The sequence below is a fragment of the Triticum urartu genome, chromosome 7 (assembly GCF_003073215.2).
Source record: "Triticum urartu cultivar G1812 chromosome 7, Tu2.1, whole genome shotgun sequence".
Lineage (NCBI taxonomy): Eukaryota > Viridiplantae > Streptophyta > Magnoliopsida > Poales > Poaceae > Triticum > Triticum urartu.
In genome coordinates, this window is record NC_053028.1 from 557872988 (window position 1) to 557885883 (window position 12896).

Sequence of the window (12896 nt, forward strand, 5' to 3'; positions counted from 1 at the left end):
CACGAAACGAGATTTGAAGGGTGCAACGGGTGCATGTGGGAGCGTCGGATTGTGAAACGAACAACGGGGAAAAAGACCGGATGCATGAGACGAACACGAATGCAAAAGGAGATGCACATGATGACATGAGATGAAATGCATGACATGAACAAAATGCAAAACAAAGACAAAAACCCAACCACGAAGAAAATATCATATCACATAGCCGGAAATGGCAAGGGTTGGAGTTACAATTATGGAAAGTTACATCCGGGGTGTTACACTCGCCACCTAGGCTGAACCACGTCGCTACTGAGACCGGAGGCAGCACATCACGACTTCCACCAATGTGATTTCATGATAAAATGTTGCATGCACTTTAAACATTCCTTAAAGTATGTTAAATAAATCAGACTATTTTTTCCCAATTTTACTGTTCACGGCATGAGCATTGAGCTCAAGCTGAGAAATTCAAAATTTTACTTTCGGCTCTCCCCTACTTTTATGTGTCAACTTACTTTCTATATCTTCGCATGATCGACTACTTCGTCTACGATGCTCCCGCTCTGCAACCCTTGAACCGGACTCGCCAGCAGAGGTTGCCTACCGCTTGGTCCTCCAATTCCCGGACCAGACCAAATACCAATTCAATTTACTGGGCTAAGTACCAACATCAAAAACCTCTCTCTCAAAAAAAGAGTAAAGAGAAACTTTATAGCATTAACACAATAGTGTTGACATAAGAAAAACTCTTTCTGCTCACAAATACTTCCTCCGTTCACAAATATAAGATGTTTTAATTTTTTGTAAACAGAGGGAATATCCGATATAAATATGGGTACACAAATAAAGGTTGACATATGTGGTACCCATCTGAACGACCGCATTATAACACTATAAAGGGTACTCTCTCTGTTTAACAGAGGAGTACCCTCAAAAGAAAACATAATTGTCTAGTAGACATATAAAGAACTAACAATGCAACTCATACTAGCAATTTAAGCCAACTAATGAGCAACTCTATTACACATCTCTATTTACATAGCAGAACCCAACACCTTTTTAAGCTTTGACGTCCTTCATAATGACTCCATCCCTCTCTGCTCTATCTGGAGTACGAGGGTTTCCACCACAACCCTGGCACCAGCGTCTTTAATCTTTAATCCAAACGTTTATGAATAAGTGCGCCACAATACAGAACGCCGAAAGCAACAAATGCATTGGAAGTAATCCTTATTTTCCTTCGAAACGCATCTCCATTCCTGTAGGATAGAAAGAAAAACTTTTGAGGAAGTGAGCAACTTCCTACAAAATTATAACTGCATATGATTGATGATTATTACGCTTTGATCTGTGATTCAATTGAAGGTTTGCCACTGGTGGTCGTCTTGGAAGAGAAAGTTTGCCCGCCCCCTATAGCTGGACGCACAGATGCTGACTTCATGATGTGATTTATGTTTACTGAGTTCACACCAATTCTTGAGCAGCTTCTTGTAACAAGCTCATCAGGACATGGAGAAGTGTTCAAGTACCTTGCTGCCTATGATTAGACAGGATGAGAAGTCAGAACATGCACCTAAAGTTACTATTTTTTCCCAAACCAAGAGAAAGGAGATACCGCTGCCGAATCAAGAAATCAGATTATTTCTGAAGTGCAAGATTGCAGTATTTAGAGAGAGAGAAAATAACTATAGGTTCCGCTATTTTTTTTTCTTTTGCAAATTATACAGGACTCAAGCATTCACTTCAGAAGGTGAGAAGCACCAGGTTAATCCAAGAACCAAACCTAGGCGACAGTTAATCCTAGAACGAACCTGTGCTACAGCTTCTAAAACATACATAAATGAAGCAAGTAATCTAGCAACTTGTAAAGCCATGGAGCCCAATGTTATTGGGGATCGCCAGTCTAGGATGGAGAACTCCACTAAAAAGCATTACTGAGAGACACAACACCCCTTCCTGAAACCAGCATGGAAGGAAATTTCATAATATCACATGGAGGAAATTTCATCAATTTGCTAATATCGCGTGGAAAAAAGAAATAGAGATATCTGCAGCATGGGCTATATATTATTCAGTTTGACAGATAGACTGAACGGAATAACAACAACTAAGCTTGTGTTTTGATATAGAGTGCTTTAAAAACGACATGTATCCCAAAACCATTTAGGCACTAAAAACCGAGGGACGTTTAGCAGTTTGCAGCATTTAGAAAAGTACAGTACATTTTAATTTATGTCAAGTGACTTTGTTTTGAGTTATATCACATGGCTATCTTTTGACGTGAAACAGCAGGAGCTCTGCTTTTGCATTTAAGAAGAGTAGAGAAAGTCATTACAACATGCAGTCTGCCAAGGCAGATAGCCTTGCCGGCAGCCGCCAACTCGGCCAGGCAGGAAGCCTAGGTGGCCCTCAAAAAGCAGGGGCAAAAAGGAGGAAGAAAACCAACAAAAAAGAGCTGGGGGAGACAATTTCCTCCTCCAGCGGTCAGCCCTCTATTGTCACAGGGCTAGTGGCCTCGTAGAAAACTCGAGCCTCATCTCTTATCATTCCAGCAAGTGCAACCGGCGTCAGCTCCTTTTGCTCGAAAATTCTTCTATTTCTTTCCCTCCAGATGTTCCAAGCAATGTAGGCCGCTAACGTGATTTGCTCCTTGTTCCTCTCCTTTGTCCCCCTGCCTTCACATAGGCTGGCCCACCATTCCCTAATTGTTGCAGCCGACGGAACCTCTATTGCCATTCTCCCAGTGCCTCCTTGGAACTGCATCCAGACCACTTTGGCAAAACAGCAGCCTAGTGTGATGTGATCCGCCGTCTCATTTTCCTGGTCACACAGAACACACATTGCATTATGGGGCCATCCCCTTGCTTGCAAGCGATCGGCGGTCCAGTTCCTGTTTTGGATCAACAGCCATAGGTAAAACTTGATCTTCCCCTCCATCTTACTCTTCCATATTTTGGCCAGATCAGGTTTGACCACTCTTGCCACAAATTGTATATCATAAGCAGAGGCTACTGAGTAGCGTAGGTTTGCAGTTAGGTTCCAGCAGATTTGGTCTTTGTTGTCCATGAGATGCAGCAATTGCACCTCTTCCCAGAGCCGCACGAATTGGTTAAGCTGCTCCTCCCCTGTCATTCTCGGCAGTCCATGCATCCATCTTCTGTTGTGGAGCGCCTCCCGCACCGATATCTTCTTGAACCTGGCTAGTTGATACAGTTCTGGAAAGACCATGCAGGGGGCTTCTCCATTCAGCCATCTGTCCGTCCAGAAAGCAGCCGTTCGCCCATCCCCTAGCAGGATCGAAGTGCATCTCGCAAACAGTTGCTTGTCTTTCTCATCGCATGGCGTCGGCGATCCCTTCCATGGCTTGTCTTCCTCAGCCCAGCGAAACCATTCCCATCGCAGTCGGAGGGCCCGACTGAAACATTCAATGTTCTTCACCCCCGGCCCTCCATTCTTTATTGGGGAGCACACTTGTGTCCAGTTTACAAGGCTTCGCCCCCCAATGTTTGTATCGTCCGCCTCCCAAAGGAAATTTCTCCTCAACTTATCCACCTTCTTGATAAACCATTTATCAGGGGGAAAAGCAGTCAAGAAGTATGTTGCCGTGGCCGTGATCACCGAATTTGTGTAAACCAATCTGCCCTTTCTGTTCAGAAGCCGGCCTTTCCTTAAAGACAGCTTACCGGCAATCTTATCAATTAGCGGCTGCACCTCAATCCTCTTCGGCTTATGCACTCCCAGGGGCAGCCCCAAGTATTGACAGGGGAGGGATCCTTGGGAAATCCTAGCAGGCCCTAGTAGCTGTTGCAGGTCATTGTCCAAGCAAGCAATTGGGTATGCCACCGATTTACTCAGGTTTGTTTTGAGACCCGATGCATTTCCAAACATCTCCAAGATGGCAGTGACAGCGGACATCTCCTCATGTGTCGGGTTGATGAACAAGGCCACATCATCCGCATAGAAACTGGCCCGGAAACGTGCCACCCGCGTCCCTAGTGGCTTCAGAATGTTCCTCTCTGTTGCCATCACAAGCAGTCTCTGCAGTGGTTCCATAGCAATGATGAAAAGTAGAGGGGACAGCGGGTCTCCCTGCCTCAGGCCACGGAGATGGAGAAAATGCGCTTCGGGCGTTCCATTCAACAGTATTCAAGAAGAGGACGACGCCAATATCAGAGCAATCATGTCTCTCCATCTCTGTCCAAACCCCATTGCCTCCATCACCTCTAACAAATATTCCCAGGATACTGAGTCGAAGGCCTTGGCCACGTCCAGCTTAAGGAACACAAGCGGTGATTTTGTCGAGTGAGCCGCTTTTATCACATTCTTGACATAGAGAAAATTGTCCTGGATTGACCTTCCTCGAATGAAGGCGCTCTGATTTTGTGTGACCAAGTTGTGTATCTCTGGAGCCAGCCGAGCGGCGAGCATTTTGCTTACAAGCTTTGGAACGCTGTGCATGAGGCTCACAGGCCGAAAATCTCCGGGGTCCTGAGCATTGTCCCGCTTAGGGATTAGCACGATGTTTGCCGTGTTGAGCAGATCCCAATTCCTCCCTCTGAGATTGTAAACACAGTTAACAGCCGCAAGTAAATCCTGCTTGATGACCGGCCAGGCTCTCTTAAAGAAGGCCCCCGTGAACCGGTCGGGGCCTGGCGCCTTCTCGCCATGGGTCTCTTTGATCGCTGAGAGCAGCTCGGCCTCCGTAAACGCCCCCTCCAGGTGATCCAGCTGTCTACGCGGCAGTCCCAACTCCTCCCAGTTCAGTGTTTGAGCGCGCCCGAACGATGATCCCATGAGTCCCTTAAACCGCTCCTTCAGAATCTTAGCCTTTCCAGCATGGTCAATGACCGGCCCCTCCCTTCCCAAGAGGACCGATATGTGGTTCTTACGCCGACGGCCACTCGCCCGCATGTGAAAAAACCTGGTGCTGGCATCTCCCTCTTTGATCTCCGTCAGTCTTGATTTCTGCCTCCATCGGGCCTTGTCCACCGCCGCAAATCCCAACAGCTTGGCTTTGAGTAAATTCCGCAGGTGCCTTTCCTCGTCAGTTAGGTCCCGGTCCTCCTGGGCAAGGTCAAGTCGGAAGATCACCTCGCTCGCCAGCCCCGACATGAAAACAACCCATCTCTTCTTGCTTTTGTTCCACGCCCTCAGCGCCTTCGCAGTCCTTGACAACCTTGTGTGGAGCACCCTAATGGGGTCCCTCGATTGGACCTCTATGCCCCATGCCTGGGCAACAATTGCATCAAAATCAGGGCACTTGAGCCAATGGTTCTCAAATCTAAACGCGCTGTGATGGGATGCATCCATCGGTCTGAGAACCAGCGGGCAATGGTCGGATATATTTGTTGAGGCCGGGGTAAGCTGGTAGTGAGGGAACGCCGCTTCCCACTCGCTGGAAACCATCACCCGATCAATCCTTGTGAGAGTTGCATTCCCACGTTCGTTTGACCATGCAAATCTCCTTCCAAGCAGGGGAAACTCCATCAACTCCATCTCGTCAATGGCTGCCCTGAACCGGCCCATCATCCTCAGGTTGACGCTATTTTTGTTCTTATTAGAGGCTCTCACGATCAGGTTGAAATCCCCCATCATCATCCATCTTGGCAGCATGTGCTGTTTGGTCCTCTTCATTTCCTCAATGAACCGGATTTTCTCATCATCTTGCTGAGGCCCATACACCCCGGTGATCGACCAGCAAAAACCATCGGCCCTTCTCCTAACTGTCCCCGAGATCGAGAAATCCCCAGCCGCGAGTGGTTCCACCTCAATCTCATAATCCTCTGAGCAAGCAATGAGTATTTCCCCTCTCGATCCATCCGCAGGCAGCGCAATGAAACTGTCAGCAAATCGCGGCCCAAGCGTCTCCGCCACAATGTTGCGTGACATGTCACAAATCTTTGTCTCTTGCAAACAGACAATACTGCATTTAAGATCAGCAACGAAAATCTGAATAGCCCTTCTCTTCGCAGGGTTATTAATCCCCCTCACATTCCAATTCAGATAGGTGCAATCCATAAATCAAACTGGGATAACTCAGCAACAACACATCTCCATGGCAGCACTACCTCACAGCCGCAACATAAACTGCCGGAGCAAACACCAAACTCCCATCCCTCCACCCAAACTCTAACCACAAGATACAAAGGCAGAACTATCATAGAAACCTGGCTAAAAACCCAGCGATACAGAGCCTGAAAAGGATCTTCAGGCGCAGGCCACCGGCCCTCCCTGCCTTGCCCCCTTCCCGCCGCTGGTAGCATCCATCAGCGCCTCAATCATTGATATGAACCGCCCAGACAACGGTTTCTTGTACAACTCTCTGTACTTGAGCAGATCGTCCCCCGTCGGCGCCACTGTCGGCGCCTCACCCGCCCAGATGTCACTTTTCTTCAGCAGGACCAGCTGCACCTTGTCCATTGTTGACCACCCCGCGGTCGGCTTAGCTGCCAGCCTTCCGTTGCTTCTCTTGGAGGGCTTCACCGCCAGCAGCGCCGCCGGCTCCTTGGCGACCGGAGGGCGGGGCAGCAGCGGCGCAGGTGGGGAGGAGGAGCAAGAGATGAGGAACAGACTGAGTGGATCAGCTGATTCCACCTCCTGCTTCCCCGCTCCCAAAGAGCCCCGCACCCCCTCTTGGGCCAACACCAGGCGGCCGCTGGCAGTTGGCGGCCCAACCTGGATCGGCCCACCATCCACATTCAGCTCCGCTCCAGCAACCCGCCAGTCCTGGCCAGCCCCTCTCCTCCTGGGCTTCCACGCCCCTCCTCCTGGGCTACCGCGCGGCGTATGCGGTCCGAACAGGGCCGCTTGTTCATCACCCCCAGCCTCCTCTTGGCGGTCCACCACCGACACTCGGGCACATGTGCCAGTGGGGCCCTCTGCATGGAAAAGGCCATGCACGTCCTTTTCTTCTCCCCCGCTCGTCGTCCCCCCTTCCTCATCGAGCCCTGCCTCCTCTGCATCAGGCTGCCCCGCACCAGCCGCCAGGGTGGTGACCAGAGATTGCAGACTTTCACGAAACTGGTCCGCCCCTTCTTCCGCCATCTCCTTCTGAGCCCGTGCCTCCTTCCCTTCTTGACCCCTGTTGACCCCATCAAAGCCCTGCTGATCAGAGAGCATGGGGGTATCATCAGACCCGAGGAAGGGGTCTACCACGGACCACGCGCCCTGGACCTCACCGGCGTCGATCAGAGGCGCAAGAGGCACCGTCGACGAGTCGGAGTTCCGTCGGCCAGAGCCATCGTGCCCCGCCTGTCCTCTCCCCGCAACAGCCCGCTGCCGGACGGCTCCACCTTGTCGCAAGCCAGCACTAGCCTGACGGAAACCCTCTCCACTTCCATACGTCCTCCTTCCTCCCCCTCCGCCACCGCTGCCTCCATTGTCGGGGAAGCGCAGCCGCGAGTGAGCCGACTGCCTAGGCGGAGTCGGTGGGAAGTCACCATCCTCGTAGCTGAGGAACCCTCTATAGCCCCATCTTCCCGGCCAATCCGGCACCACTCCATCCTCCGACGGCAGACCACTGATCCCACTATCGTCGCTCATCTCGCTTCCCGGGCTCAGCGACGGCGGCCGCGAGAAGTCCACCACGTGGTCGAGGTGGATGAGCACCGGGTGCCCCGGCAGGCCAACCTTCCCCCATCTCGGAGGCACCTCCTCGAATATGTTGAGCTCCGGATAGTGCATCCCAGGCGATCCCGACTCCCTTGGCTCTTCAAGTTGCAGCATCCCTCTTGTCTTGAGCTTCTCCACCGAATCCATCCAGACCCACAGGCGCAGGCAACCAGTCTCCTCCTCACTCCGGACCTCCTCGTCGACCCCTTCGATAAGCATGGAAGGGGCGAACAGCGGGGCGACGGAGTCCACATCCCACGCATGCTCAGGCACCCCTTCCAAGCAAACCCGCACCTTGTACAGCAGCCGCGCCGGCGAGGCCTTCCGGAACCGCGACCACGGCGCTACCATGAAGGCAACGCGCCCCAGCACTAGGTGACCCTAGCCTCCAATCACCGCGTCGCGAATCGCCGGGTCTTCGAAGATCCACAACAGCTCCCCCAGAGCCCTCATCGAGACCTTGACTGCGGATTCATCGATTCGGAACCGCAGTGCAAGGGCCCTCTTGACGTCGACGAGCTCGAAGGGGAGTGGCGCTCCGACCACCACCGCCACCACCGCGCATCTTGAAAGCTTCCTCTCCGCCTCCGCCATGGCCGCCGTCCTCCGCGCCGTGGCCATGACCAGCCCGCGCCGAGCCTGAGGGTCAGCCGCCGGAGCCTCCATCGCAGAACGAACAGTGGCCCGAGGAGAGGGGCCCGCCGGCGGTGGAGGTGGAACCAGCACGGACTCCGCCCCTCCCGCGCCTCCGAGCGCCTGCGCCTGCGCCTTGACCCCGCACCACCTCGCCCGATGCCCGACCTCACCGCAGATCAGGCACCTCGGGCGATTTTTGCACTCTGCGATGTACATACCCTTGTAGATCGCTAAGCGGAAGCGTTCAAGTGCTATCATTAAAAGCAATTCAAATAACTTTGTGTCGGGTACGCATAATTTGGTTTAGCACATGTTAACGCATGTATTACAAAATCCACATTTATATACCTATGTGTGTCAAGCCTTCAACTTATGTTGTTTTAATCTACTTGTGGATAAAGCAGCTATCCGCTAGATACTAATCCCTCCGTCCCATAAGAATCAGAAGGCGGAGTATACGTACCGAGAAAGATCCGGCCAGCCCGGAGTAGGATTTCTTCAGCAACACCCGCAAGGCCATCGCGGATCGAGGCGTGGCGCTGTACAAAAATCTGCGATGCCCCCACGAACGATTTGCTCGGCCCAGCCGATGAAACAATTTACCAGCCCTGCTGCATATATACTACGTAATCAGGAGGCAAGACCTTGCGCGGTACCGGAGGTCGATCCGTGTTTGGATTCAGTTACAGGTCCCCCGCCGCTCCCGCAGCTTCCAGTATCCAGAGCAGAGAAGAGAGGAGACTTTTTTTAGGGAAATGTTTACAAACGGTGCACCGGTCAAAGCTTCGATGGGTCCCGCGCACGCCGCTCGCGATACAGCACTCCCGCCCCTCCGTTCCACGTTGTTTTTTTTCTTAGTCCATCACGTGGCCTTGGCCCACCACGTTTACTCGGTCAGCTCTATTTTCACCAAGCGTTCAAGCTGTGAGGTGAGAAAAATATCTACAACTGTAGACGGACGAAGTTACATCTGTTTTTTGCTGCAACTGCCGTTGTCTTTTCCTACGACCAGCGTGTTTATTTGCTACATCCATTTTCTTAATGGTGATGATTGGTGGCCGGCGTTCGTGCAGATGACTGGGACAACATTTTTTTGCTGCAACTATCGTCGGATTTTGCTACAATTGACGAAGAAATTTGCTACATCAATTCATGACAGAGATGCACCCGGGACAACAACAACGATGATTTTTTGTTGCAAATGTCGTTGTCTTTTGCTACCACCAGCGAGTTTTTGCTAAATCTATCTTAATGGTGATGTTTGGTGGCCATCATTCGTGCAACCCGTGTAGCAAACGTTGACGGTGGAAAAAAGCTTCAACTATCGATTTCTTGCCCAAATGAAAAAAGCAGCAACTGTTTACATGAAAGCTTCAACCCTACATTTAAAAAGTTTCAACCCGTTTACATGAAATTGCTGGAACTGGCTTTTCTTCCTCGACGATGGCCATGGCGTCTCTCTGTAGCAATTTTTTCTGCGCTCTAGGTTGAAGCAGCGTCGTCGCCATTGTTTTTGCCAGTTGCAGCTTCCTCGCAGCATGGTCATGACATTTTTTCGCTGACGGTTCCAGCAATCGGCGTCTGGCAGTCTCTCGCCGTCGAAACAAATTACGTTGCCGGTTCCAGCTTTTGTACATACTGTTTGTAACATCGACGGTGACAGCATCACGGCTTCCACTACTGCTCTGGCCGGTTGCAACTTTCCTGGCGGTCGGTTCCAGCTTTTTATGACCACGATTGTAGCACCCTTGGTGATCAGTTCGAGCATGCATCGACACAGTCGCGTGGTAGTCGTCTCCAGCTCCGGCGGCGGCCTGCAGAGCACGAGCGGCGTCCTGGGGCGATATTTTTTGCTACAACCGGAGCCCTTTTTTGTTGTGAGCAGCGATGGAATTTGCTCCCACTGATGTACATGGCGGCAGCGAGGCTACGAGCGGTGGCGCCGGCGAGGCTACGAGTGGCGGCGCCGGCGAGGCTACGAGCGGCAGCGGCGAGGCTTTTGAGCGCCGCCCGGCGAGTGGTGGTAGCGGGGGCTCGAGCGAGAAGAGAGCGTAGCTGTTGCATGGGTGAAGCCGGGGACGAGGGCGGCGACCGGCGACGAGGACGGCCAGCGAGGGCGCCGATCGGCGACGGGGCCGCCGCGGGGGTGCTTCAACCTTTGTCGTGGGGCGATAGCGGGGCGTCGGACGTCGCTGTGGCCCGTTGCAATTTTGATCGAAGGGGAATAACCAGGAGAAGGACAAAGTAAGGAGGTCAAATCTGACAGCTCTTAATCGTAATATCGGGTGGCTGGGGCTCGACCGGCCGAACGATTCGGCCGATGCGCCGGAGCCTATAAGCGCCCTTTTTTTTAGATGAAGAGGAGAGGAGATAGGTCTCCTTGCGACGCCAGCGAACGCAACGGATATGGGCCAGAAAAAAATTTAAAAGCCCATCTTTGCCAGCGGCTCGCCGGATGAAAACTGAAACCTGATGGTCAAACCTTATTTGGCGCCTGTAGCGATAGTTACAGGCATTTTCGCCGATCCAATTGGCCGACCCGTTAAGAGTTTTCGAACGACAACCTCCTTCTGGTTTTACGAAATCACTAATTAACAAGTACTCCTTTTAAAGATCAATTTCATCTCCTCAGGTTATGATGAGTGACATACTTGGCGCATTGCATGCGCGTCACTCGTCGCAACCAGGGAGTTTTCTTTTTTTTCGTACATCTATTTATTTAAAATGTTTTATCTCTTAAATCATGCGTCTAAATCTCGAATCGTTTTTATTATTAGATTCCGCGCGTCGAGAACTTTAAAACTAGATCTCATGTTGATAGAATTTGATGAACTTTTTTTCACGAAAAAACCAGACCGAGAGCACGTTTTTTTCCCTTTCCGAAAGAGGCACGACCATGCCTCTCGCAGAAGAAAAAAATGAAAACGTGTTTTTGCATTTCCAGAGGCACGGCCATGCCTCTCGCGAAAGCAAAACAGTGCCTATTGCGGAAGGAAAAGGAAAGGAAAACGCGTTTTTTTCGTTTTTGAGAGACATGGTTGTGCCTCTAGCGAAAGAAAAACCGGTGCCTCTCTCGGAAGAAAAAAACACATTTTTTCACACAATTGTTTTTCGGTTTTTTTGTCCAAATGCTAAGGAAGACCGCTGGAAAACAAAAAAGTAAAAAAAACCTGAAAAAACCATTTAAAAGCCAAAAACGCATGCGGAAAAATAAAAAAATAAAATCCGAAGAGAGCACCCAGAGCGTGACACGTAGCGGCGGGTGAGAGCGCGCCAAGTGGCGCGCTCTCAACCCATCGCCAAGTGATCGTTGTGAGGCTCCCCAGAGGAGTGCTCGTCAACTAGTTCCTGGTTATGGCCAGCTTCCAAAAGCTTCCGAAGTCGGTTTTGAGAAGCTTCCGGTCCGGGTTTTCTATTCCGTTTTTCTATATGGTTTTCGTTCCTTTTTGGGTTTTTTTTCTCTCAAGTTTTTTTCTTCTTTTTCTATTTTTATTTCCGTTTTTTCAATTTATGAAATATTATCAAAATTTAAAAAATATATTTTTTAAATTACATGATTTTTTCAAATTTGAAAACATTCTTCAAATTTATGAACTTCTTTTTAATTCATGAACCTTTTCTTCAAAACACGTGAACTTTTCTAAAATATGCAAACTTTTTTCAAATGCATACAACAACCTTTTGATTAGGGGCATCCTTAGTAGATTGGTTAGAGTTAGTAGGCGGGGTGCTTAAAACAAACTTATACAAAGCGGTACAATGGTGTTTTTTCTAAATATGTTCAACCGGCTCATGGGAGTGCGACTTACGTCCTATGGAAGGGTTGTCGAGGGTGATGCCAGCCACACGAAACACTTAGAGTGTCACCACTTTTGGCCCGCAACTCCAGACTCGTCCAAGCCTTAGAAGGTCCCTTGGACTTCGAATCTAAGCTTTCCTAACTCTCCTGAGAAAATTAGTAAGGGAGAGTGACCCTCCTCTTGAGTTTACTTGTGAGTGAGTGATTTAAATGCTCATGGGGGGCCTTACATAAAACCTAGGGATCCTTGACAAATGACCAAGCATATTCATAAAGAAAGGAGGTGGAAGGGTAAATCTAGATAAGCTTTTGTCCTTTGGCCCATGTGCCTTTAGTTGGGCTATAATTCGTATATTCTTTCACTATATTTTAGTAGTTACTTCACACATAAAACATTTCATAGTTATAAACTACAACCAATAAATAAAACAAAATCTTGTTTTCATTAAGTCATGCAAATGAACTTACTGATACACTCACATAACAATGAATTTTGGTCTTTGTAACTTAGGACAATTACTTTTACTTGCATATAGAAACGGCCATGACTAATGTCAGTGTTTTCGATGTTCATGGAAAATTTCCGTGGGTCGATGGTTTAGAGACCAGAGATGTGTACGTCCCAAAATACATTAGCTTGGTGAGAACCACCAAGAGGAAGTTGCAACTTTAGTACAAGTTACATACGGGTGGCTACGTCCTCAGAGGGGTTATGTACTGATTTGGCTATGTTTAATTGGGCATTAGTGGGGTGCATGAGCCCACCCTAAAATCAGGGGATGTTTGGTTTGGATAGAAAGAAGTTTGGTAGGATTACATAGATGGTCTATGTAAGTCTAGCATTTTTGAAAGACTGTGTGGACTATCA

At 49.8% G+C, this 12896-nt stretch overlaps 1 protein-coding gene across 1 annotated transcript; it reads right to left on the reverse strand.

The window, feature by feature from the left end:
- Nucleotides 1–802: 802 nt before the first annotated feature.
- On the reverse strand, nucleotides 803–8956 carry LOC125524961. The gene is made up of 3 exons (XM_048689987.1): nucleotides 8693–8956; nucleotides 1323–1519; nucleotides 803–1241 (listed from the first exon to the last, which is right to left on the reverse strand). The coding sequence occupies exons 1-3, from the start codon at nucleotides 8747–8749 to the stop codon at nucleotides 1139–1141; spliced, it is 357 nt and encodes a 118-aa protein (XP_048545944.1). The 5' UTR covers nucleotides 8750–8956; the 3' UTR covers nucleotides 803–1138.
- Between the last annotated feature and the right edge of the window lie 3940 nt (nucleotides 8957–12896).